At 55.0% G+C, this 23,375-nt stretch overlaps 4 protein-coding genes across 10 annotated transcripts in view; 2 read left to right on the forward strand and 2 right to left on the reverse strand.

The window, feature by feature from the left end:
• The window catches only part of COL11A2 (collagen type XI alpha 2 chain), a 29,332-nt gene extending 20,799 nt beyond the window's left edge, over nt 1-8,533 (reverse strand). The window contains exons 1-5 of the mRNA XM_049764700.1: nt 8,422-8,533; nt 6,009-6,158; nt 5,682-5,892; nt 3,690-3,852; nt 92-277 (exon numbers count right to left, since the gene is read on the reverse strand). Of these exons, the coding sequence (XP_049620657.1) occupies nt 92-277; nt 3,690-3,852; nt 5,682-5,892; nt 6,009-6,158; nt 8,422-8,497 (786 nt within the window). The 5' untranslated portion in view covers nt 8,498-8,533. The remainder of the gene's footprint in view (nt 1-91; nt 278-3,689; nt 3,853-5,681; nt 5,893-6,008; nt 6,159-8,421) is intronic.
• Nucleotides 8,534-9,768: 1,235 nt separating this feature from the next.
• On the reverse strand, nt 9,769-16,817 carry RXRB (retinoid X receptor beta). 3 transcript variants are annotated; one of them, XM_049764690.1, is made up of 10 exons: nt 16,437-16,817; nt 15,460-15,701; nt 14,892-15,048; nt 14,417-14,596; nt 12,544-12,716; nt 12,066-12,195; nt 11,735-11,756; nt 11,529-11,620; nt 11,115-11,220; nt 9,769-10,975 (listed from the first exon to the last, which is right to left on the reverse strand). In XM_049764690.1, the coding sequence occupies exons 1-10, from the start codon at nt 16,663-16,665 to the stop codon at nt 10,828-10,830; spliced, it is 1,479 nt and encodes a 492-aa protein (XP_049620647.1). In that variant the 5' UTR covers nt 16,666-16,817; the 3' UTR covers nt 9,769-10,827. The 3 variants fall into 3 exon arrangements, with proteins under 3 accessions (XP_049620647.1, XP_049620646.1, XP_049620645.1); XM_049764689.1 differs by having other exon boundaries at nt 11,735-11,867; nt 16,437-16,680; XM_049764688.1 differs by having other exon boundaries at nt 11,529-11,632; nt 11,735-11,867; nt 16,437-16,680.
• Nucleotides 16,818-17,068: 251 nt separating this feature from the next.
• Nucleotides 17,069-20,731, forward strand: SLC39A7 (solute carrier family 39 member 7). Of its 3 annotated transcripts, none has more exons than XM_049764692.1 (8): nt 17,069-17,198; nt 17,513-17,879; nt 17,966-18,134; nt 18,273-18,329; nt 18,457-18,603; nt 18,737-18,877; nt 19,097-19,293; nt 19,855-20,731. In XM_049764692.1, the coding sequence occupies exons 2-8, from the start codon at nt 17,517-17,519 to the stop codon at nt 20,125-20,127; spliced, it is 1,347 nt and encodes a 448-aa protein (XP_049620649.1). In that variant the 5' UTR covers nt 17,069-17,198; nt 17,513-17,516; the 3' UTR covers nt 20,128-20,731. The 3 variants fall into 3 exon arrangements, with proteins under 3 accessions (XP_049620649.1, XP_049620648.1, XP_049620650.1); XM_049764691.1 differs by having other exon boundaries at nt 17,165-17,271; XM_049764693.1 differs by lacking the exon at nt 17,069-17,198 and adding an exon at nt 17,364-17,393.
• Nucleotides 20,732-20,992: 261 nt separating this feature from the next.
• HSD17B8 (hydroxysteroid 17-beta dehydrogenase 8) lies at nt 20,993-23,010 on the forward strand. 3 transcript variants are annotated; one of them, XM_049764705.1, is made up of 9 exons: nt 20,993-21,051; nt 21,237-21,454; nt 21,552-21,668; nt 21,766-21,858; nt 21,958-22,043; nt 22,155-22,239; nt 22,430-22,472; nt 22,613-22,687; nt 22,823-23,010. In XM_049764705.1, exons 1-9 carry the CDS (start codon nt 21,006-21,008, stop codon nt 22,837-22,839), a joined length of 780 nt encoding a protein of 259 aa, XP_049620662.1. In that variant the 5' UTR covers nt 20,993-21,005; the 3' UTR covers nt 22,840-23,010. The 3 variants fall into 3 exon arrangements, with proteins under 3 accessions (XP_049620662.1, XP_049620660.1, XP_049620661.1); XM_049764703.1 differs by having other exon boundaries at nt 21,958-22,239; XM_049764704.1 differs by lacking the exons at nt 22,613-22,687; nt 22,823-23,010 and having other exon boundaries at nt 21,958-22,239; nt 22,430-22,559.
• The last annotated feature ends 365 nt before the right edge of the window (nt 23,011-23,375 follow it).

The raw sequence follows: 23,375 nt of genomic DNA on the forward strand, positions 1-23,375 counted from the left end.
ACCTTGGGGAGATTCTCCTAGGGGACTGTCAAGGTGAGTATCTTCCCTCTCAAGGGGATGCAGCAGTTTGGACTCCTCCCAGTCACCTCACCTGACGCTGAGGCTCCTGATTTTGTGGTTTCTGAAGTCGTGGTGGCTGCTGCTTTGGGGATCTCTGGGTTCTGTGGGGCTGCTGGTTCTGAGGTTTCTCCCTGCCATCACACTCCAGCTCCTTCCGGTTACAGGATTCATAAGCAGTTTGCACCCCAGGAACGATGACCAGCTCCTGGACATCACCCTGCAAAGACATGAGGAAGGGAGGCAGAAAAGGCTTCAGAGACAGGCACACAGTCTGGAAAAAACGTGAGGAGGCCAGCTCCACACCCAGCTATGGGCCACAGGCTGCTTTATGGTGTATCACAGTTTACACAGCACAGAAGTCTTTATTTTATTTATTTATTTATTTATTTATTTATTTTGGTTTTTGGGCCACACCCGGCAGTGCTCAGGGGTCACTCCTGGTTGTCTGCTCAGAAATAGCTCCTGGCAGGCACGGGGGACCATATGGGACACCGGGATTCGAACCAACCACCTTTGGTCCTGGATCAGCTGCTTGCAAGGCAAATGCTGCTGTGCTATCTCTCCGGGCCCAGAAGTCTTTATTTTACAGTCAGTGAGCTACTATATCCTTGTCAACTTCCAAATGATCCTTTGTCTGTCTCTGTCTCCCTCTTAACTTCTCTCTTCTTTTTTTTTTTTTTTTTTTTTTTTTGGCCACACCTGTTGATACTCAGGGACTTATTTCTGATTCTGAGTTCAGGGATCACTCCTAACATATATATATAGGGGACCATATAGAATACCAGGAATCTAAACCCTGGTCATTCGCATGCAAGGCAAACACCCTACTCATTGTACTATAGGCCCCAAGGATCTCCCCATTTGTAAGTCAACTGGATCAAGCCAGTAACTAAAGATTTTTGTTTTATTTTTGTTTTGTTTGGGGGCCACACCTGGTAGTGCTCGAGGCTCATCAATCCTAGTTCTAAGCTCAGAGATAATTTCTGGTGGGCTCAGGGGACCATATAGGGTGCCAGGAACTAAACCCGGGTTGGCAACATATAAGGCAAGCATCCTACCCATTGCACTATCACTCCAGACCAGATTTTTTTTTCCAATTTTGGGCCACTACCAGCAGTACTGGAAGTGAATTCTTCAGTGGGTGACTTCTTCAGTGTTCAGGAGGCAACATGGGGCCACCAGAGAACAAATCTGAACCTCTCACACGCAAAGCATGTATTACAATCATCTGAGCCATCTCCTTGGCCTTAGACCACTTGTGGGGGGGCGGGGAATGGGGGCTGTACCCACAGTACTCAAGAGCTACTCCCAGCTCTAAACTCGATTATTCTTGTGGAATCATATGTGGCAAGGGCATTAAGCAGAGAAATCCAACCTGGTGCAAAGCTTGTGCCCAACCTCTTAAGCTTTCTGTCTGCTTTCTTTTGGCTGGGGAAGGGTTGAGGCACACCCAGCAGTACTCAGGGGTTATTCCTAGTTCTGCAGTCAGGACTCACTCCTGACAGGTTTGGAGGACCAATTGGTGCCAGGAATCAAACTCATGTTTGGCATATGAGATAAACACCCTACCCACTGCACCAGTACTTCAGCCACTATCTGTTTTCAAAGTCAACTTTTCCCCCTGAAGTGCCAGAAATCAAAGTCAAAGCCTCATACAGGCAAGGCAGGTCTCTATAACTGTATCCCTGGCTTGAGGTCAAGGATCGGAGATTGTTTTCTCAGATTTTTTTTTTTTTGTTTTTTTTTTTTTTGGTCACATCCAGCAGTGCTCAGGAGTTACTCTTGGCTCTGTGCTCAGAAGTCACTCCTGACAGGCTCAGGGAACTCTATGAAATGCCAGGATTTGAACCAAGGTCCATCCTGTGTTGGCTGCGTGCAAGGCAAATGCCTTACTGCTGTGCTATCACTCTGGCCCCTTCAGATCATTTTTAATCAGAAAAGCTCAGGGGCAAGAATTAGCCCAAAGTCACACACAGTGATAGAATCAGGGTTAGAATCCATACCTTTCAACTTTAAATTCCTAGATTTTGCAAGACTCTGTCCAGGAGCAAAGCATGAACCTTTCATGAATTCCCAGAGCCAGTGTCCCACCCAGCCTTACCTGTCTGACCTCCCAGTGGTAGTAATGATAAGAATCTTCTTACCTCTACAAGTGGAGATGGGAAACCCACCCTAATTCTACTTATGTGCACTCACAAAGGTTACTTAGTACATCAAACCTTGTTTGTGGATATTATCTCATTATCAAAGCTGAACTGGAACACCTGGTATAATTGACAGACTATAAATTATTTTCTGATCTGTTTGGGAAGTGGTTGGGGTCATAACCAACTGTGTTCAGGGCTTACTTCTGTACTCAGAGAGAATTCATGGCAGTGCTCAGAGGACCATATTCAGTATCAAGGTCAAGTCAGAGTGAACTGTGTCTAAGACAAGTGCCTTCATCCCTGTACTATCTTCTGGTCTCAAAGCATGTGTTCAGAAAGTGTTGCTTAGAGGTCAGAGTGATAGCACAGCGGTAAGGCATTTACCTTGCATGTGGCCAAAACAGGATGGATCCTGGTTCAAATCCTGGCATCCCATATGGTCCCCCAAGCCTACCAGGAGTGACTTCTAAGCACAGAGCCAGGAGTAATCCCTGAGGGTCACCACGTGTGACTCAAAAACCAAAAAAAAGTGTTGCTTAGATGGGTGGATTGGATGGATAGATGGATGGATGGATGGATGGATGGATGGATGGATGGATGGATGGATGGATGGATGGATGGATGGATGAATGGATGAGTGGATGAGTGGATGGATGGAAGGAAAGATTGGTGCAATGAATTAGAATGGAAACTCAAATGTATGGCTGAATGGGAGGGTTGATGCACAACACAGGAGGTGGTTTGATGGGTAGAGGCATGGAACTGGGTAGAGTGGCTACAAACTGCTTGGTAGAGAGAGGGTTGGTGAAAAGAATAGGCAGACAAATAATTCACTTGATGAGAAACGATTGAGATGGGGCATATGCATGGGTAGTAGGTGAATTATGAGTAAATGACTGGATGGAAGGATGAATGGATGGGGTAAAGTGGATAAATAGCAGGTGAATGATTTAAGAAAAGGAATGACAGGGCAGGAAAGGACAGATGATGAATGGACATAGGCAAACCTGAAGACTTGAATGGGTAAGTAGATAAATCGGTAAATTGATACAGAGTAGAAGGAGGGCTAATAAAGACTGAGTGACAGAATAAGTGACTGTAGACAATCCTGCCATGTTGGAGCCAGAGCAATAGCACAGGGGTAGATCGTTTGCCTTGCATGCAGCCAACCCAAGACAGACCTGATTTTGATCCCCAGTATCCCATATGGTCTCCCAAGCCTGCCAGGAGTGATTTCTGAGAGCAGAGCCAGGAGTAACCCCTGAGTATGATCGGATGTGGCTCAAAAACAAACAAAAATTCCTGCCATGTTAGTAAGCCCCTGTTCTCCCAAGGACAAAATTAATCCTGAAAAGAGAAAACGGAAATATAAGTTCATAAGAAGAAAACATGAAGGTTTAGGGCATAAGAAAGAAAGTCAAAGGAGAGTGGTCACAAGACACAGGACCAGAGATCACTCCTTTCTCTGATTGCTCTCATTACCTCAAAGACTTCTTCATCCAGGATACGGGCCCCAAATATGATCACTCCACGGGTGTCCAACACCGAGCGAGCGTTTCGAGGAAGAGGTCGGGTGACTCGCTTCTTGCAGTCAACTATGAGGGTGACAGACTGGCCCTTCACAGCCACAGCCACTCGGTGCCATCTAGGTAGTCACAGGGGGAAAGGTTCAAGTGACTGACCAAAGTGGGAAAGTAAACAAGGCTGGGGAACCACTGATGAAAGGGGTTAAAGCCAATAACAACAGTGATGGCAAAACACTTATTTTGAGCAGTTTCTCAGCCTTTCTCTGGCCAGGATCCCCTGCAGACCTGGTTTTCTTCCTACTGCTTGGTATCCAGGTCTTATGCATACCCCTCCATTAACATAATTTTCAGCAGTAGCCTTTTTGAACTATTTTGCAGGTTTATAGGGGTTATATGGCCCTAGTTAAGAAATGATCTTTAGGGGCCAGAGAGATAGCATGGAGGTAAGACGTTTGCCTTTCATGCAGGAGGTCATCTGTTTGAATCCTGGTGTCCCATATGGTCCCCTGTGCCTGCCAGGAGCAATTTCTGAGCCTGGAGCCAGGAATAACCCCTGAGCACTGCCGGGTGTGACCCAAAAACCACAAAAATAAATAAATAAATAAAATGATGTTTAGAGGGAGGGAGGGAAAAAAAAAAGAAATGATGTTTAATAGACTAGAAAAAAATATATGGTACAACATACCCAGCACTGTGCAACAATTTTCTCATTTGATTCTTTTTTTTTTTTTTGGCTTTTGGGCCACACCTGGTGACACTCAGGGGTTACTCCTGGCTATGCACTCAGAAGTCGCCTCTGGCTTGGGAACCATATGGGATGCCAGGGATCAAACCCAGGTTCATCCTGGGTCAGCTATGTGCAAGGCAAATGCCCTACCACTGCTCCATTGCTCTGGCACCTCATTTGATTCTATTCTCCCTCTTTTATAGACAGAGACACTGAGGGTCAAAAAAAAGTCAAGAAACTTGCTCAAGATATAGGCTACTACAACTCTCTGCAAAAAAAAAAAAAAAAAAAATTTTTTTTTTTTTTGGTTTTTGGGTCACACCCAGTGGCACACTCAGGGATTACTCCTGACTCTATGCTCAGAAATCACTCCTGGAAGACTCAGAGGACCTTATGGGATGCTGGGCTTTGAACTACCATCCTTCAGTTGCCTTAATGCCTTAACTTCATGCTATCTCTCCGGCCCTCAAAAATTTATTTTTTGGGGCCGGGCGGTGGCGCTGGAGGTAAGGTGCCTGCCTTGCCTGCGCTAGCCTAGGACGGACCGCGGTTCGATCCCCCGGCGTCCCATATGGTCCCCCAAGAAGCCAGGAGCAACTTCTGAGCTCATAGCCAGGAGTAACCCCTGAGCATCACAGGGTGTGGCCCAAAAAACAAAAAAAAAAATTTATTTTTGGGGGGCTGGCAAGGTGGCGCTAGAGGTAAGGTGTATGCCTTGCGAGCACTAGCCAAGGAAGGACCGAGGTTTGATCCCCCGGCATCCATATGGTCCCCCCCCAAGCCAGGGGCAATTTCTGAGCACTTAGCCAGGAGTAACCCCTGAGCATCAAACGGGTGTGGCCCAAAAAAACCAAAAAAAAAATTTATTTCTGGTTTCTTGAACACCTGGCAGTATTCAGTGCAAACTCCTGGTTCTGCGCTGGGAGCACTCCAGGCAGGCTTTGGGGACCATATGAAGTGCCAGGAATTGAACCCAGATTGACCATGTGCAAGGTAAATGCCTCATTTGCTATACGAGCTCTCTAAACCAGGAATTTAAACTGGAAAGGCCAAGCTCTGGACTAGACGTGACTGTGTTTGGTCTCTGGGTTGTGAGGCATGACCAAAAGGGTTGATAGGATTTCCTAATTTAGGGAAGAGCAGGGCTGAGGGCAGTGAATAGAAGGTGAGTAGAGTTCCTGAAAGTACAGGCCTGAGAGCCAGAGGTACAAACGGACTTACTTGCCATCTGCCAGATTGAGGCCTCTGAACGCTGGCTGGGCCGGGGCCCGAGGCCGCCCACTCTGGTCCTCATACAGGAAGCGAACGGGCTGGCCCAGCTCCAGGCCTAGCTGGCGGGCACCCTGGGCACTGTAGAGAGTCAGGAGAGGAGCCTGGAGGCCAGGGCGGGTCCGGACAGCAGCAAGCAGAGAGAAATCTTTGGGGAAGCCTCCTGGTACCAGAGTGAGACACACAAGTAGAATCAGACGCCAAGAATGCCATAGCCTTTTCCTCTGCTCTGATGGCTCCAATCACCCTGTGAGGCCTCCCTTCCCACACCAGCCTCACCTGGGAAGAGCTGGCGGGTGGGCGCGCTGAGCTGGGCAGGGCGGGTTACTCGGTAGGCCACATCAGTGGGACAGATGCCACGAGTCTTTCGGACACCATCAGGGAGGGAGGGAAACCTCAAAGCCCGGAGCACATCCACAGGGGAAGCACCTGAGAGAGTCCATGGTTAGAGGGAGCCCCTCAGACAGACTTAGGTAAATGATTCTTTGTTCTCTCTGTCTCTGTCTGTCTGTCTGTCTGTCTGTCTGTCTGTCTCTCTCTCTGTCTCTCTCTCTCTCTCTCTCTCTCTCTCTCTCTCTCTCTCTCTCTCTCTCTCTCTCTCTCTCCTCTCTACCCATTTGTCCATCTTTTCATCTCTTGGCCTGGGTGCTGTTGGCTGTTCAGTCTCCCTGACTCGCTTTCCTTCCTTCATTTCCGTCATGCTCTGTGCACCCCCCTTTTTTTTCTTTCCCTGTTTTTCTCTCTGTCTCTCACTCCCTTTCTATATCTCTCAGTCTCTGGGTCTCTGGCTTCTGTCCCACGTCTCCGGCACAAACAACATCTGGGCAATCGATCATCCTGGGCACAGGAGATGAGGGAACAGAGGGGCAGCTGTGTGGAGCAGGAACGTCAAGCTGCCGCCACAGTTTTCACATCTGTAGACAACTCTGAGCATGCAAGAAAGAAGATAGATGCAAGACTGAGCACCCAGGAGTGTGAGCCCCAGGTTTGGGAGAAGGGCTGGAGCTGGGGGTGGGGGAGCTGCAGCTGCCACGCAGAGCCGGAGCAGGTCCAGGGCCCTGAGCCACACATCTGTGGATCCCATCAGAACCTGTGCCCAAAACCCAGGCATCCTCTCCCAACGCACACACACCTGGAAGCTCAGGCCAGCCCCAAGCTTAGGAGGCAGATTCAAGCCCAGCCCCCAGGCCTCTCTAGAGAGAGTACTCAGCTTCCTAGAACTGGGACTCTGGAGACAAAGGTCCCCTCTCCCTCACTTGCTCTGAGACACGCTCCCACACCATCGGCTTCGGATCGGAAAAATCCCAAAGAAGTTCCAGCAACACTTTCATAGAAATGTGGGGCAGGATAGGGGCCAGTGCAACCAGGAGAGCAGAGCTGGGGGCGGGGGTGGGAGGTGTTGAGGTGGTGCAGGAGGCAGAGAAAAGGCCCTTTGAGTCCAGGAGTCGGGAAACCACTGCCTTGCCTCCCCCTCCGGCCCCCCCCCCACCCCGCCCTAGCCTGGCCCCTGCGGCAGCTCTGCAAACACCAACCACACAAGGGCCGCTTTGAGAGATGGAGGCTCCTTGAGACAGAGACACAGAGACCCACAGAGACCCCAAGCAAGGAGCCTTCGGAGGCCCCCACCTTCCAGCAAAGCCCAGGAGAGTGCAGTCTACCTACTGACCTGCCCAGCCTGGCCTCCTGCCATAATGGTGTCCAACGCCCCGCCCCCTGATCCCCATGAACCTCTTTTCTCCATCCCCATCTATGACTCTCACATAACGGAGTCCTACCTATGCCATTTCCCTGCCTCTAGGCTAAAAGGTCACCTCCCCGTCACCTCCCCCCCCCCCAAAGACTGCAGACAGTCTTAGATCCTGAGCCTCAAGCTCCAGACAGTTTTAGAGTTCTTCCTTCTCCAGTAAACCAACCTCAAGCCTTTAGGCCATTCTGATGGTTCCCTGGGGGAGAGGGAATTTGGATAATCGGGTTATATGCAAATCAGCTTCTGGTGTTTTCTGGGCTTCCTAGGCTCCTAGGACTCTCTTGAACCTATCAGTGGATCCCGGGGTCCCCGGGGAGCCCGGCTAGCCAACGGGGGAGGGGCGGGCAGGAATGCACAGAGCTGGCTCCGGCCTGGACACCTGATCCCGGCCTGTCCAGCAGCCGTCCTGTTGGCAGCCCGCCCAGGGCTCCCCAGAGCCAGCCGCGTGGCAGCATCGAGGGCACTGGGAGGGGGAAGGGGATTCTGTCGGGGGAGACGAGTAGCTTAGGCACCCCAGTCTTCAAGCTCACTGGGGGAAGGCACCCTCCTCACCTCACCCACACCCAAACCCATCCACACCCAACATCTCTCCTGGAAACCGCTGGACCGTTTCAGCCTGGCTCTGCAACTCTGTGGGTCTCCAGCATCCCACCGGGCTGGAGGCACTAAGGTGAACCCCCACTTTTGCGCGATCTCTCCAAGAAGCCAAGAGCACCCTCCTCTGGGTCCTTGCGACCGTGGGGTCCTGCACTCCAGCCAGGGCCCCTCCCCGGTACCCCCAAACCCCTCTGGGGCAGAAGCATCATGCACTCCAGTCAGGGACCCTACCCCGGTACCCCCAAACCCCTCTGGGGCAGAAGCATCAAAGCTGTCTCCTGCCTGGGGTTTTTTTTTTTTTTTTTTTTTTGGGGGGTGCTGGGGCTCCAGTATGACTCCGGGTCTTACCTGCCCAGGCCGGGGCGGCGCTCAGCCCCACCAGCACCAGCGGCAGGAGCAGGACCAGGCGGTGGCAGCGCCCCATGATTGGCGACCGGCTCCGGGTCCCAGGGACCCAGGGCAGCTCGGGGCGCCCCGGGGATGAGAAGGGGGCGAGGGGAATACACCGGGGAGCCGGGCTGGAGGCCGGAGGCTGTCAGGCAGGCGGTGACAGTTCTCAGCCGCCCAGCTCCATGCAGCGAGCCGGGCGCCGTCGGGGGCAGGCTGTCGGGCTTCGGACGGGCGCTGCTCCCTCCGTCCTCGGTGGTGGCCGCCGCTCCTGTGTGTCCCCAGCCACCCCGGCGGCTCGGAGCCCCCACCGCGCCCCCGCCCCCGGCGCAGCCCCCGCCCCGACGCCCGCCCACTGCACCCCACCCTCGGCCTCCACCTGGGAAGGCGCGGGGGGCGGGGACCGGAGCCCCTGGAATGCCAGCACAGCCCCGCTCCTGGCGACCTGAACCCTTCCTTCCATGCCAGGTGCTCTTTTCAGGCACCGGGTCCTAGGGTCCTTTTTTGGGGGGGTCCACCCTCCCGCCCCCACAGTCACGATCACCTCCCCGAGGGGACTCAAGACAGAGCCCACCCTCCCGTGGGTGCAATTAGCCCAAGGCGGGACTTGGGCGCATTGGGCGGGGAGAGGCGGGCTTGGGGGGGGGTCCCTGCGCACACCCCCGTCAGGGCTCGGTAATTACCCTCCATCCAGGCCCGGCCCCGGGTAATGACAGAGCCGCCGGGCCGGGCTGTATTTTTAGAGCTGCTATAGATAGCGACGGCGACGCCGCCTGCCCGACGGCCGGCCGCGGGGGTGCAAAAAGTGGAGGTGCAAAAGTGGGCGGGCGAGTCCAGGGGTCCCGGGCTCGGAAAGCAAAAGACCCCAGCAGGGACGGGACGAGGAGGGGGCGGCGGAGGAAAGTTGGACGAGTCCGGGGGAAACGGGGTCACGCCGGGACGAGGCCACCTCCTGGCGCGGCCGGGGCGCCCCCACGAGCGGGGCGCGGCGGGTGTGCCCCGGCCCGGCCGGCTGGCCACGGGCGGAGAAGCCGCGAGCGAGCCCAGGCGCCGCCGCCCGCTGGCGCTGCCGCGGCCCAAACAAGGCGCCTTTGAGCGCGGCCCGGCCCCGCCCCGCCCCGCGGACATCCCATCCCGCCCCACAAAGCGCCCAGTGTCCCCCCAAACCATGCCCAGGGAACCTCAACCTTGGCGGCCCCAGGGACGACTCGTCTGCGCCCCCTTTCCAGCCAGCTCACGCACACAAGCACGCGGGCCGCCCTCCCCCGGCCCCCAGGGTCATCAACCCCAGGGGAGAAAAAACAGCCGTTTTCATTTGAAAGCGATTTTATGTGAGTAAAAGTGTGAGGGGAAAGAACCCACCCGGGGGGGTGGGGGGGGCAGTCCAGCCGGGTGAAAACCATGCAGCCCCCGCACCCTGTCTAGTCTCCACGGGCTGGTGATCGCTGCTCAGTTCCCAGGACCACCAGAGGGTCGGAGTTCCCGCCCACACGGTGGGATCTGGGGTCCTGAAGAACTGGGGGTGGGGGTGCTGCTCACCAAAACATCCCCACCAAGCGCTGCACATGCCCTGAGCCCCTTTCCCACAGGGGCCCCCCCTCTCCCTCCACCCAGTGCCACCCCACCGCTGGCATGTCTTAGTCAGCCTAGGAAAGTACAGTACTTCTTTGAGTCTAACTGCAAGTCTCTGTCCTGGGAGGAACCGAGAAAGCAGTGGAGTCCTTGCATCTTCACCAGCGTCCCACCACCCTTTACAGCCTGAGGACAGGAGGTGAAGTGCAAGCTGCAAGCAGGGACTGAGGACAGGAGACTAGGAGGGTGAGAGAGGTGGGGGGGGGGGCACTGCCCTCTTCCACAGCAGCTCATCTGCCGGGTCGGCAAGAGGAAAGAACTGTCAGAGTTCTATTCCTGTGTCCACAGTTGGGGGGACCTGCCTCCCAACAGCCATCTCTTGGGGGAGTTCCCATTTCCAATCTTCAGAGGGGAGAGTTAAGTGAGAAGGAAGAGGAGAAGGAAGCAAAATCCTGGGAGCAATACCAGTGCTTTGTGCTGGGGAAGGAGAGAAATCATTCCAGGCCGAGGTGAAGAAATCACCCCCCAAAATCATGAGACCCAGACAAACTCAGAGCCTCAAGGCCACTGGAGTGGTCCTGCCCCTCAAAGATCTGATGAATTTTGATGTGGGGCGTCAAGAAAACCCTAGAGTTTATAGTCCCTGCCAGGTCTGGTTCTGCCCCTCCTTCTCACCCACCAAGACTCCGGGACCACCTGGGACCTAGTGACTTCCCAGCACGCCTCCAGGCTCCGAGCCCCTCTAGCTTGTAGCGGCCTCAAACACCAGGACCAGGGCCTGGTCTAGGTCTAGGCTCAGGCCAGCTGGTGGGGAGCCTCAAGCATTTCCATGAGGAAAGTGTCAATGGGGGTGTCTCCGATCAACTTGAAGAAAAACAGATGCTCTAAACACTTAAGGCCGATGGACCTGAGAGCCGGAAGACGCAGTAGCAGCTTGGCAAACCTAAAGGGAGTGGGGGGAGAGCAGTGTGAGCGCTAGAAACTACATGGGTTCTGAAGACACCCCCAGTGACATGCACCCCCCACCCTGCCCACGGTGGCAGCCCCCATCCCCACCAACCCCTCACAGTCCCGACTCTCACCGTCCCTGCTGCTCAGGGTACTTCTGTTTGCAGTAGGTCTCCAGAGACGCATAGACTTTCTCCCGCAAGACTTCAACCTCACTGGGGTTGGAGAGACCCTTGGCATCTGGAGTGGCAGAGAAGAGCAGAGGATGGATGAGGATGACAGTCAAGTCAGCACACACGTGTACACATGGCCCTTTTAGGGCCCCCCTCACTTGCCCTTCACCGGATGCTTGACACGGGAGGCAGGGCAAGTGGGGCTCATGGAATGGGACCAAAGAAGGGAATGGAAGTGGGTTTTTCTTGGCCAACAGGGATATTTCTGGGCTAAGGGTCTTGCTGAAAGGATAGCCGAGTCACTCAGAAGTCTCCAGAGAATAGGAGACTCCAAGGTGGCCTTGGCATTGAAGACAGAGTGGATCCTCATCTTACCTGGATTGAACAGAATGATTGCCCGCAGGCAGCCCAGCTCTGTCTTGTCCATCCTCATGTCCCGCATTTTGGACACAAGCTCTGTCAGCACCCTGGAGAGGGACCTGCAGGTCACTCAAAGGTCACAGTCAGCCAGCCTTGGACTTGGACCTGTCTATTGCCCCACCCCCACTACCTGCAGGTCAGCCTAGCCGGTGACCACTGACCGGTCAAAGATGGCTCCCACGCCTGCAGAATGGGCAGAGTTGCGGTGCACGTGAAGGCCCGTGGCGAGGAGGATGCCATCCCGGACATCAATGGATCGGTGGGAAAAGGAGGCAATGAGCAGCTCATTCCAGCCTGGGCAGGGGGCAGCAAGGGGCAGGAGCCAGAGATCAGGGTATGGGATCCCCAGCCCATCGGGCAGGGGAAGAGGAGGCAGCAGAGTCAATGAGCTGTGCTCCTGAACTATGTGGTGACTAAGGCACCGACTGACAAGGTCAAGAGATCAACTAAGGGTCAGATGTCAAGAGGTCAGAGAAATCCCAGGGCACTGACCTGCCCGAAGCAATATGACCTGGTCATCCAGAGGCAAGGAGGAAAAGTGCGGGATCCTCTTCGCCCACTCAACCAGGGTGAAGAGCTGCTTGTCAGCGGCCTGACAGATGTTAGTCACAGGATCATTTGGCTACAAGAAATGGGGGTGAGTTATGGAGGAAGTAGAGGTACACTGAGCCCCCACAAAAAGCTGCTCGCACTGCCATCTCATAGTTCTCTCTTCAATCAATGCCCATCAGAAGCAATTCCTGTCAATCAGGTTTCTCTTCCAGCATTCACTCATGAAAACAATTATCTGGGTCTTGCCTGCAGCTCTGCCAGTGGGTTATGTGAAAGCTACCACACCCGCCTCAGATGTCTGACAAACCCTGTGTGGCAGCACAGTTGTGAGAGAAAGGGAGAAAGGTGGAGCGAGGCCTCCATTCCTGCCCCTCCCAACCCCCATTAGGAAGGAGAGTGGATTGAACCCATCACTCACGCTGCTGCCGCTACCCCCGGTTCCCCCAGGACCCTCCACGCCCTGGTCACTCTTCTGCTCCACAGCCAGCTCAGCCTCCAAGATCCTGTCCACAGGCATCTCCTCGGGGGCGCCCCCGGGCCCCTCCCCATCCCCGTCCTTGTCCTTCCCCCGCTGACGCTCTTCCTGTACCGCTAGGGGAAAAGGGAGAAGAAAAAGTAGATCAGTCAGCAGCCAGCCCCAAGGGGCTTCCAAACGGTCGTCAGAACTTTGTCAGGGTCTCATGGTTCATAGGAGATATCTCTAGAAGCATGTATAGAAATTGGGTTAAGTCGCTAGAAACAACAGAGATGGTGACCAAGAAAGAAAAGGGAGAGTAAAGGAATTAGAAAAAAAAAAAAAAAAAAAGCTGAGGGGCCAGAGAGATAGCACAGCAGTGAGGCATTTGCCTTGCATGTGGCTGACCTGGAAGGGACCTGTTCGATTCCCAGCATCCCATATGATCCCCCATCCTGCCAGGGGTGATTTTTTTTTTTTTTTTTTTTTTTTTTGGTTTTTGGGTCACACCCAGCAGTGCTCAGGGGTTACTCCTGGATGTCTGCTCAGAAATAGCTCCTGGCAGGCACGGGGGACCATATGGGACACCAGGATTCGAACCAACCACCTTTGGTCCTGGATCGGCTGCTTGCAAGGCAAACGCCGCTGTGCTATCTCTCCAGGCCCCAGGGGTGATTTCTAAGTGCAGAGCCAGGAGTAACCCCTGAGCATGGCTGGGTGTGGCCCCAAAACAAATCAATCAATAAATGAAGCTTTTTAAAAAAAGAAAGAAAAGGCTGGTGTTTAAACATGCTACAACATGCTAAGAAACATGCCAAGCACACTCTAGTATTCATTCAATTATCGTCAAGAGCCCTGTGAATATTTGCCTCCATTTTTTGTTTTCATTTTGGGACCAACTATGCTCAGGGATCACTTCTGGAGGTACTTGGGGGACAAGGAATGGAACTACCAAGAACCTTTCTCCTGAACTATCTTTCCGAGTTTGGGACTTGGGAAAGTTAAGTAGCTTGTCTAAGATCACAGAATACATGGTAAGTCATATCTGAATCAAGTGTGTCTGACTGCAAGTCCTGTGTTGTGACTAAATGACAGGCAAAAGACCAAGGTCATCAGAAATCTGAGTCTAATCCCGGCCCTACCACTCTTTCACTGCATGACCCTAAGCCAGGCCTCACACTCATCTTCTCTAAATCAGGGACTGGACTAAGAGATTCTCCTCAGAATTCCAGAATGAGACTTAAGAAAAAGAAGGAAGGTGGATTTTCAGTAAAGTCCACAGTTAAAAAAAAAAAAAAAAAAAAAAAAGGAGGTGAGATTACAGATATACAGATAGCAGGGAGAAAAGAGATCAGAGGAGACACCACCAAAAGAAGAAGGTAAGAGATAAAGAGATAGCACAGCGGTAAGATGTTTGCCTTGCCAGTGGCCGACCCAGGATGGACCAGGGTTTTATTCCTGGCATCCCATACGGTCGTACGTTCCTCAACCCCAGCCTGCCAAGAGCGATTTCTGAGCACAGAGCCAGGAGTAACTCCTGAACATAGCCAGGTGTAACTCAAAAACCAAAAACCAAAAAAAAAAAAAAAGAAATCCCCACCAAATATGAGTAAGAGTCACCCTTCCCTGCACCAGATCAGGGAAGGCCAGCAAGATGGGAAACATGAACTCAAGAAGACCAACTCCAACATGCCCAGGTGCCAGGGGATGAGAAAGAAATGAGAAAGCAAATAGCGCCCTCTGGGGGAGAGAGAAAGCAGCTCAGCCTTCCCAGCGTCTGGCAGTCCCCATCCCCTCCCTCCTGAGAAGGGAAGATTGAGGGGGCACAGGCCCTTACCCTCCCGCTTCATTCCTGTGGCCAGGCACTTCTGGTAACGGCAGTACTGACAGCGGTTCCGCTGGCGCTTGTCCACGGTGCAATCCTTGTTGTCTCGGCAGGAGTAGGTCAGGTCTTTGCGGATGGTTCGCTTGAAGAACCCTTTGCAGCCCTCACAGCTGTAAACCCCGTAGTGTTTGCCTGGAGGCAAGCAACAGCCATCTGGGGGCGGACTCCTCACCAGGGACTCTCCTGCCAAACTCCCACACACTCTTAAGTCTCCTCTGCCTTCACCAAAGGGAGCAGGGAACTAGGACACGGGAAATGATCCAGGGGCGCTCATGCCTGGCTGCTCACAAGAGGCCCCTCTTCCTTTGCGCTGCCCAATTCTGGGCTAAATTCTCAGCGACCCAAGGCAACTCCACCATGGGACCCCACACACAGGGGGAAAATAAATGGCACACTTTTTTCCCTCTGGGTGGTGCTGATGCCATACCTGAGCTTCGGTCCCCGCAGATTGCACATAACCTTTTGCCAGCCCCAGGGCCACCAGGGGGTGGTGGACAGTGCAGGCCCCGGACTCCTAAGACTGGTGGCTTCACATCTTCAGGGGGGCCAGCCCCACCCACAGGGAGCGACACTGTTGAATTAATCTATGAGGGAGGGAAACAGGGAGGTTGCACGGAGAGGCTCACTGGGCTGGAGACCCTTTCGGAGAGGAGGGCCACCATTCCGGTACCCCCACCTTCCAAGTCAGTGCAGGGCATTAGTTACACCCACTCCAGGGCACAACCTGGAAGGGATCAGGCCCACAATGTTCCCTGAAAAAGTGCAGCACAGTGGCCCAGAGAAGCATGGGTTACTGGCTCAGGAAGAATATCAGGGTTTCTTCAGAGGGAGTGGGAAGGTACCGTGCACGGAAAGATCAGTCGACGCGGGAAAGGAGGTACAGGCCTCCCCTCACACCACAGGTGTGAGGCCAATAAGTCATGGGGTGGGGAGGTCACAGGAAAACAAAATGAAAATAAAGAAGGCATTCTGGGGCCACAACCTCTCTCTCTCACCTGGGGACTGCTGACAGGCCCGGAGAATCCAGGAGGCGCTGGAGGGGGCAGCCCTGGGGAGCCCATGGAAGAGCTGATGACGGGGAAGGGGGAGCCTAGGGGAGGGGGTGGCATTGGGGGTGGGGCCCCTGAGCCTCCAAGGGATGAGGCTGCAGAAGGCGGTATGGGGGGCCCAGGAGGAGACGGGGGAGGGGCGCCCTGGGGAAGAGGGTTGGGGGAGGAACTGTCTGGGCTTCGGGAGTCTGAAGGCACGGCAGACGAGGAAGCACAGACACACACACACACACACAAACAGGAGAGACAAAAGGAAAAAAAAAAGATCGTGAGTTTCCACTAATGCATGATCCGATTCTTAAAATTCCCCCTGCCCACCCCTGCGCCAGCCCAGCCCAGCCCAGCCCATTCATCCTGCATCCAGGGACACCCCACACCATCACCACCACCACCACTCCACGCTGTTCACCTCATGGGGGCGAGATGGGGGTTTCCCAAAGGAGAAGAAGGAAGTTCAGGCGAGATTAAAATTAAAAAAAAAAAAAAAAAAGAATGCATGTATGGTCACCCCAAAACCAGAGAGGAGGCTTCACGTGGGGTGGCGGCTCAACCAGCCTCTCTCCACTTGAAAAAAAAAAAAAAAAACCGGGAAGCCTGCAGGGGAAAGGCACAAGCGCCCAAAGACACGCAGACAGGGTACCCCCTCCTAAGAACTCAGGACCTGCCTGCAAACGTTGACTCAAGCTGGGGGAGACCCAGGCCCCAAGCCCCAGACGTCCAGCATGCAATGCAGGACTTCTCCACCTCGGCGTCCAGGCTCCCAGGCTTGCACAAGCACGGAAGCGCCCCCGAAACGCCCCGCCCCGCCCCCCGCCTGTTTACAAACAAGGGGGCGGGAGCCAGGAATGGGGGGGCGAGAAGAGAACGCGATCCCCGTGCGGGGGCCCCTGCAACCCAGCGCGGCCTCCGGGACGGACACTCACCCCGCCCGCTGTCGCCCATCCCGTCCCGTCCAGCCTCCCCCGGCTCCGGCTCCGGGCTTTGTGGCTCTCCCGCCGCCGCCGCCGCCGCGGGATCCAGCCAGGGCCGCCGCCGCCGCTGCCGCCACCGGGACGCGACCCCACAATGCACCTCGCCGCGCACCCCCACCGGCCCACACTGCCCCGCGGCATGCCGCTCGGGGAGGAAGGGCGGGCGGGAAGCCCAGGACATGGGGCGCAATTAAACGAGGCGGCGGAGGGGATGCCAGGTGGGAAGGGGAGGGGCTCCGCCGAGACCCGCCGCGAGGACTTAGCGGAGCCGCCGGGGGGTGGGGGAAGAAACCAGGAAGAGGCGGGGCAAAGACTAGCCCGGGCGGGGACTTTTAAACGCTCCGCTCAGCTCCGCGCCGACGGGACAGGGCCGCGGCGGCGGCCATGTTGGGAGCGACGGGAAGTGTAGGCGCCGGGCCCCGCCCCCTTTTCGGCGCGCTGGAAACCGAGGAGTGGGTCTCCCCTCGGATAACCTCCGCGGCGGCGCATGCGCGTTGCGCGCCGCGTCGCGGACGGTGCGGCCGCGCATGCGCGTGGCGTGGCGTGGCGTGCCGCGGGCTCCCGGCCGGGTCTCCGCTCCCTGAGCGCCGCCATCTTGGTAAAGGGAGAGGCGAGACGGAGAACGGACGGGATTTCCTCTTCTCGCGGGAGCTTGGAGGCGTGGACTGACTGCCACGTCCGTGCAAACCGGGAAAGAAGCGGATCCCGGAGCCGGTGAGAGACCTCCTCCCACCTTGCTTTTTTTTTACCCTGCGGCCCTTTTCTCAAAGCGGCTCCCGCGTATTCGGTGGGTCATAGAGACGAGGGCCCAGAGAGTCCCTATAAAGTGCAGGGTGGAAGCCTAGAACGGCGTCCCGTTCTAGGGCCCTCCATCCGGGAGGGATCCCTAGAATGAGTCTTGGGGACAATGTAGGTGGAGACCGAATGGAATGGGGGCACATGTAGCTCTAGAAGTGGGTTGATGGGAGGAAGTGGGGTGTTGGGTTAAGGGTCCCATGGAGTGATTGTCTCTGTCCCTCTCTGGTCAGCGTGATGGCCAGAGGCCTGGGGCCACCCCACAGGCTGGCCCTGGGGCTGCTGACCTGGGCGGCCTTAGGGCTGCTAGTGGCTGGACATGGGGGTCATGGAGACCCGCACGAGCATCTGCACGAGGACTTCCATGGCCATGGCCACGGCCACAGTCACTCACATGAAGACTTCCACCATGGACACAGCCATGCCCATGGCCACGGCCACACTCACGAGAGCATCTGGCACGGGCATTCCCACGGTCACCACCATGGACATTCACATGAGGATTTGCACCATGGTCATAGCCATGAGCACAGCCATCATGGGGAGTCTGGGGCGCCAGGCATCAAGCAGAACATGGACACGGTCACTCTCTGGGCCTATGTGAGTCCCCAGGGGATGGGGAAGAGGGGACGGACGGCTAATGTGAATCCCTTCGCCACTTGACCCCCATCTCTCTCTCTCCCTAGGCACTGGGTGCCACAGTGCTGATCTCTGCAGCTCCATTTTTTGTCCTCTTTCTTATACCTGTGGAATCAAATTCCCCCAGGCACCGCTCTCTGCTCCAGATCTTGCTTAGTTTTGCCTCAGGTGGGCTCCTGGGAGATGCTTTCCTGCACCTCATCCCTCATGCTCTGGGTAAGTGATCTCTAGCTGTCACCTCAAATCTTAATAGGATTCTTTCCCTCTTTGTGATTCCTGATATTCTGATATTTTCTCCAATAGCAGGCTTGCCTGAGGTAAACCCTCATTAGGCCTTTTGTCCCCTTCCTCCAGAACCTCATTCTCATCGCCCTCCAGAACAGCCTGGCGGACATGGACACTCCCACAGTGGTGAGGAAGAAGTGAATAGAAACAGGATAGGGTGCTGGAGAAAGTTTGTCCCTGCTCTGCTTCTTCCTGTGCAGAGCAGAAATCTGGCATCCACACCCCCTTAATATGTCACTGTCTCCATTCCCAGGCCAGGGTCCCATTCTGTCAGTGGGACTCTGGGTGCTGGGTGGAATTGTCGCCTTTCTGGTGGTGGAGAAATTTGTAAGACATGTGAAAGGAGGACATGGACATTCTCATGGTCACACCCATGGAAGTAATGGACATGGAAGACACGGTGAGTGCAGGAACAATTCCAGAGAATCAATCATCTTGCCTAAACAATCCTCTCCTGCAACTCTTAGGTGGGAAGGACTTCCTGTTTAAGATCTATTGGGACATCTCTTACCAGTTTCTTTTTCTTGCCATAGAGCATCCTTCAAAGGAGAAGCAGAGTTCGGAGGAGGAAGAAAAGGAAGGAGGGGGATCACGAAAAAGAAAAGGAGGTCGCACAGCACCTAAAGATGGGTCTGTGAAAGCTCAGAATTCTGAAGAGAAGAAAAGAGGTTCAGGTGAGGTTCTCAGTCATTGATAAGCTTGGGCAGCTGGTACCATCATGAGGCTCCTGGAATTTGTCCAGGCTGCGGGTAATGATAAGGATTGGAAAACAGGAAGGGGTTGGGTGTGAAGTGGTATATGCCTCTGAAGGAGAGACATGATCATGGCTGACGGGGATTTGATGAAGTGAGAGACTACCTCTGATCATTTCCTTTTTCTTTTTTCTACACAAGATCTCCGAGTATCGGGGTACCTGAATCTGGCTGCTGACCTGGCACATAACTTCACAGACGGTCTGGCCATTGGCGCTTCATTTCGAGGGGGTCGGGGACTGGGGATACTAACTACAATGACTGTCCTGCTACATGAAGTTCCCCATGAAGTTGGGGACTTTGCCATCTTGGTCCAGTCTGGCTGTAGCAAAAAGCAGGTTGGTGATAATGTGAACCGAATATGTTTGCCTCAGTCCTTTAGTCCCTGATTCACCTACCTCAAACCTAAGCCGTTAATTCACAGTAAGTCACACTGGTAGTAATATCTAATTCCTTAGAAATTCAAGGTAGCACAGTGGAAGGGCATTTGCCTTGCATGCAGCCAACCCAGGAAGGACCCAGGTTCAATTCCTGGCATTTCATATGGTCCCCTAAACCAGGAGTAACCAAGCAGCGCGGCTAGGTGTGGCCCAGAAACAAAAAAAGAAAAGAAATTCAGGGGAAGAAGTTCCTTTTCTTTCCTTAGACAGTTATCCATAAACCCTCTAATGGCTGATGAGGGCTTTTCATACTCCCACTTCTTACTATGACCCAGAATTGAAAGAGCTGTGGAAAAAGCCACTTTGCTATGTCAGAATCTTCAGGAAGTGTCTATTCTAGGCCTCTTCCCACACTTTACTCTTATGTCCGAAAATGCATGCCCATAGCCTGTCAGTCATATCTGAAACACGGATGATCCTTAGGTGTTGGTGAGTACCTCTCTCTTTTCTGCTCACCAGGCGATGCGTCTACAACTCCTGACGGCAATAGGGGCCCTGGCAGGCACAGCCTGTGCCCTCCTAACTGAAGGTGGAGCAGTGGGCAGTGAAGTTGCAGGTGGTGCAGGTCCTGGCTGGGTCCTGCCGTTTACGGCAGGTGGTTTTATCTACGTGGCAACCGTGTCTGTGTTGCCTGAGCTGTTGAGGGAGGCATCTCCCTTGCAGTCTCTTCTGGAAGTGCTAGGGCTCCTGGGGGGAGTCGCCATGATGGTGTTGATCGCCCATCTGGAGTGAGAGGTGGGATAAACTACCCCCTACCCCAATCCCAAACAGCTAGCCTCTTAAGTCCTCCAGGCCAGGGTTGTGTGGAGGCTGGAGGCCAGAGGCCCTGGATAACTGTCAAGGAAGCAGCATTGACTTTGCCATGCTGGTCATGAAGGTTTGGCTTCTTACATATAGAGGTGAGAGTGAAAAAGCCAGAGGGACCAGAGAGTGAGTGAGTGAGTAAGAGAGAGTGTGTGTGTCTACCATGTTATTGGGTTGGGCAGCTAAATGGAGGCCTTGAAGCTGCTCTGGAGAGGGGGGCCCTAGCAGCCTACTCCAGTCCCCTACCCCATTAGTTGTTCAAGGACACAGCTGCCACTCACAGGCATCTCCAAGCCCTGCCTCCCTCTCCCCCAGAGGAGGTTCAGGGAAGACCAGAGCCTTGCAAAGTGTGGTAGTAGGAGGGATATCCATCAATCGTGTGGCCTGATTTGAAAGTGATTAGGGATGGGGGGGTTGTGGGGTTGCTAATCTTATGACCTGATTTTTTGTTGTTGTTGTTTTGTTTCTATTCTTTTTATATCACTGAATCGAGGGGAAGGGTGGTGACCGGCAATAAAAGTCCTGGATCTCCGCCCCACGCGCAGTCATTGTCGTTTATTGGGGGGAGAGGGGAAGGAGTGGAGGGATTAATGGGGAGACCCAAGCTCCCTAGTTTCCCTAGGTCCCTGGGGCGGGGGGGGGGGGGGGGCTGGCCACGCCCCCCGAGGTGGGAGGTCGACCCGCGCCTGGGCCTCCTCCAAAGCCCTCGGGCTCCCTGGATCCGATTGGCCCGGATCTGCCTCCGTTACGCCCCTGGTGCGCTCGGATTGGCTCGGTGCTGAGCGGGCCGCCCACCGGTGCCCGCCATGGCGTCTCAGCTCCGGCTCTGCTCTGCGCTGGCCCTGGTCACAGGTCGAGGGGCCGGGTACCCCCCACACCGGGGCGGGTTGGGGTGCGGTGCTGGAGTCCCGTTGGGGCGCTCCGTCGGGCCCTGCAGCCGCTGCGGCCTGGCTTTCCTGACTTTGCGCACTGCTGACCTCTGCCCCAGGCGTCCACTCTGCACCCCCACTTCCCTCCCGCGTGTTCTCTCGCTCCAGGTGCGGGCAGCGGCATCGGCCGGGCAGTCAGCGTGCGCCTGGCCGGAGAAGGGGCCGCAGTGGCCGCTTGCGACCTGGACGGGGCGGCGGCACAGGAGACTGTGCAGCTGCTGGGCGGGCCGGGGAGCAAGGCAGGGGCGCCCCGTGGAACCCACACTGCCTTCCAGGCCGACGTGTCCGAGGCCGGGGCTGCCAGGCGCCTGCTGGAACAAGTGCAGGTGAACTTAGGCCACCGCCTGCCTCCGTCCCGCTCTGCCACTGCCCCGAGTTCAGGTTCTTGGGACTCCATTGGTTGTCGCCTCCCCCCTCCTGCAGGCCTGCTTTGCTCGCCCACCATCTGTCGTCGTGTCCTGTGCGGGCATCACAAGGGATGAATTTCTGCTCCACCTGTCTGAAGATGACTGGGACAGAGTCCTAGCTGTCAATCTCAAGGTGGTGACCTCTGGGTCTGTCATTGCATTGATGGCCCTTGGGCCCTGGAGAGGGAGTTGTCAGCTAAACCTGCCTGTCCCTTGTCACCCCCCCCCAGGGCATCTATCTAGTCACTCAGGCTGCAGCCCAAGCCCTGGTGTCCAGCGGTTGTCATGGCTCCATCATCAACATCAGTAGCATCGTAGGGAAGGTGAGGATGGAACTGGTCAGCCAGCTCGGTGGACACAAGGACACAGCACCTCCTTGGGCCTGCTGCTGGCTTATCCCCAGATGCCTGGCTCACTTGTAGGTGGGGAACGTGGGACAGACGAACTACGCGGCATCCAAGGCTGGAGTGATCGGGTTCACCCAGAGTGCAGCCCGGGAACTTGGACGGTGGGGACCGAGGAACTTTTTTGCTGAGGCATGGGAGGGGGTTCCTAAAGAAGGGTTCCTAAAGAAGTGTGCATCACCTCTCCAGAGACAGCGCCACTTTCCCTTCCACAGATACAGGATCCGCTGTAACTCTGTCCTCCCAGGGTTCATTGCAACCCCAATGGTACAGAAAGTGCCGCAGAAAGTGCTGGACAAGGTAGGAGACTGGTGGAGAGCATGAGGCAAAACAACGTGGCCTCAGCTGCAGGGACAGTGTTAGGCAGTGTGCCTGGAAGAGTGGGAGTAGAAGTGGGCCAGGAATGAAGACAAAAAGAATGCCATAGATTCAGTCCACCCAAAAAAAAAAAAACCAACATGAAACTTACTTTACATGTGTCTCCTGACAGGTGACTGGAATGATCCCGATGGGACACATGGGGGACCCTAAGGGTGAGCACTGAATGAGGAAGAGGGGTCAAAGTTTGTGATATCTAAGAGGGTCTCACCAAAGACTGGAAGAGGAAGACATTAAATATTTATGGGGGGAGATGGCAGCTACTTTGGGACCCTGATCCTCACCACTTCCATAGATGTGGCAGATGTAGTGGCCTTCTTGGCATCTGAAGACAGTGGATACATCACGGGAGCTTCCGTGGAAGTCACTGGTATGAGGCGGCAATGAGGAGGGAAAGGGCAGAAAGGGGACCTGCGTGACCTGGGTGGGGGTGCAGAGAAGGTGCCCTGAATTAGGGGCCTCGCCTATTCCAGTGCATCTGTCCACATGTTTCTGCCCCTCCCAGGAGGTCTTTTCATGTAACACCTCAAGGACCCCGGATTCCACCGCTCCCCACCATTCCACCGGCCTCCCACTGATGAGGACTGATTCCCAGGACACAAAAGGGGTGGGCAGTGTATGACTCAGGAATGCTGAATATGGGAGGCAGGGGTGCTTGTGACCCTAATAAATTCCAAATCCTCTTCCCTGCCACCTCCGGTTCTTCTTGTGTCCAAGCCCTCAGACCCTTCCCCACCTCCCCCTCCTTTCCCTTTCCCGCAGGATTGTTCCCTTTCACTGTCTGGTCTCCCAGGGCAACCCCCGCCACCGGGTGTGAGAGGAGAGTGTGTGTCACTGTCTGCGTGACATTCTGGGCCTTTTGGGAAAGGGGGGGTCTCCGCCCACCCCCCCCTTCTGCTGGCCCTGCAGCCCTGTCCCCTCCCCCCAAATCCCTGGGTTCTTATGGGCCACAGGGGTGATATTTTTTTTCAAGGCCCCATCCCGGTGTCCAGTCTGATCCTGGAAGGGGGTCTAGGAACAGGTGGCCCTCCCCCCGCGCTCTCCTTTCTCCAGGTCCC

Source organism: Suncus etruscus, chromosome 18 (assembly GCF_024139225.1).
Source record: "Suncus etruscus isolate mSunEtr1 chromosome 18, mSunEtr1.pri.cur, whole genome shotgun sequence".
NCBI lineage: Eukaryota > Metazoa > Chordata > Mammalia > Eulipotyphla > Soricidae > Suncus > Suncus etruscus.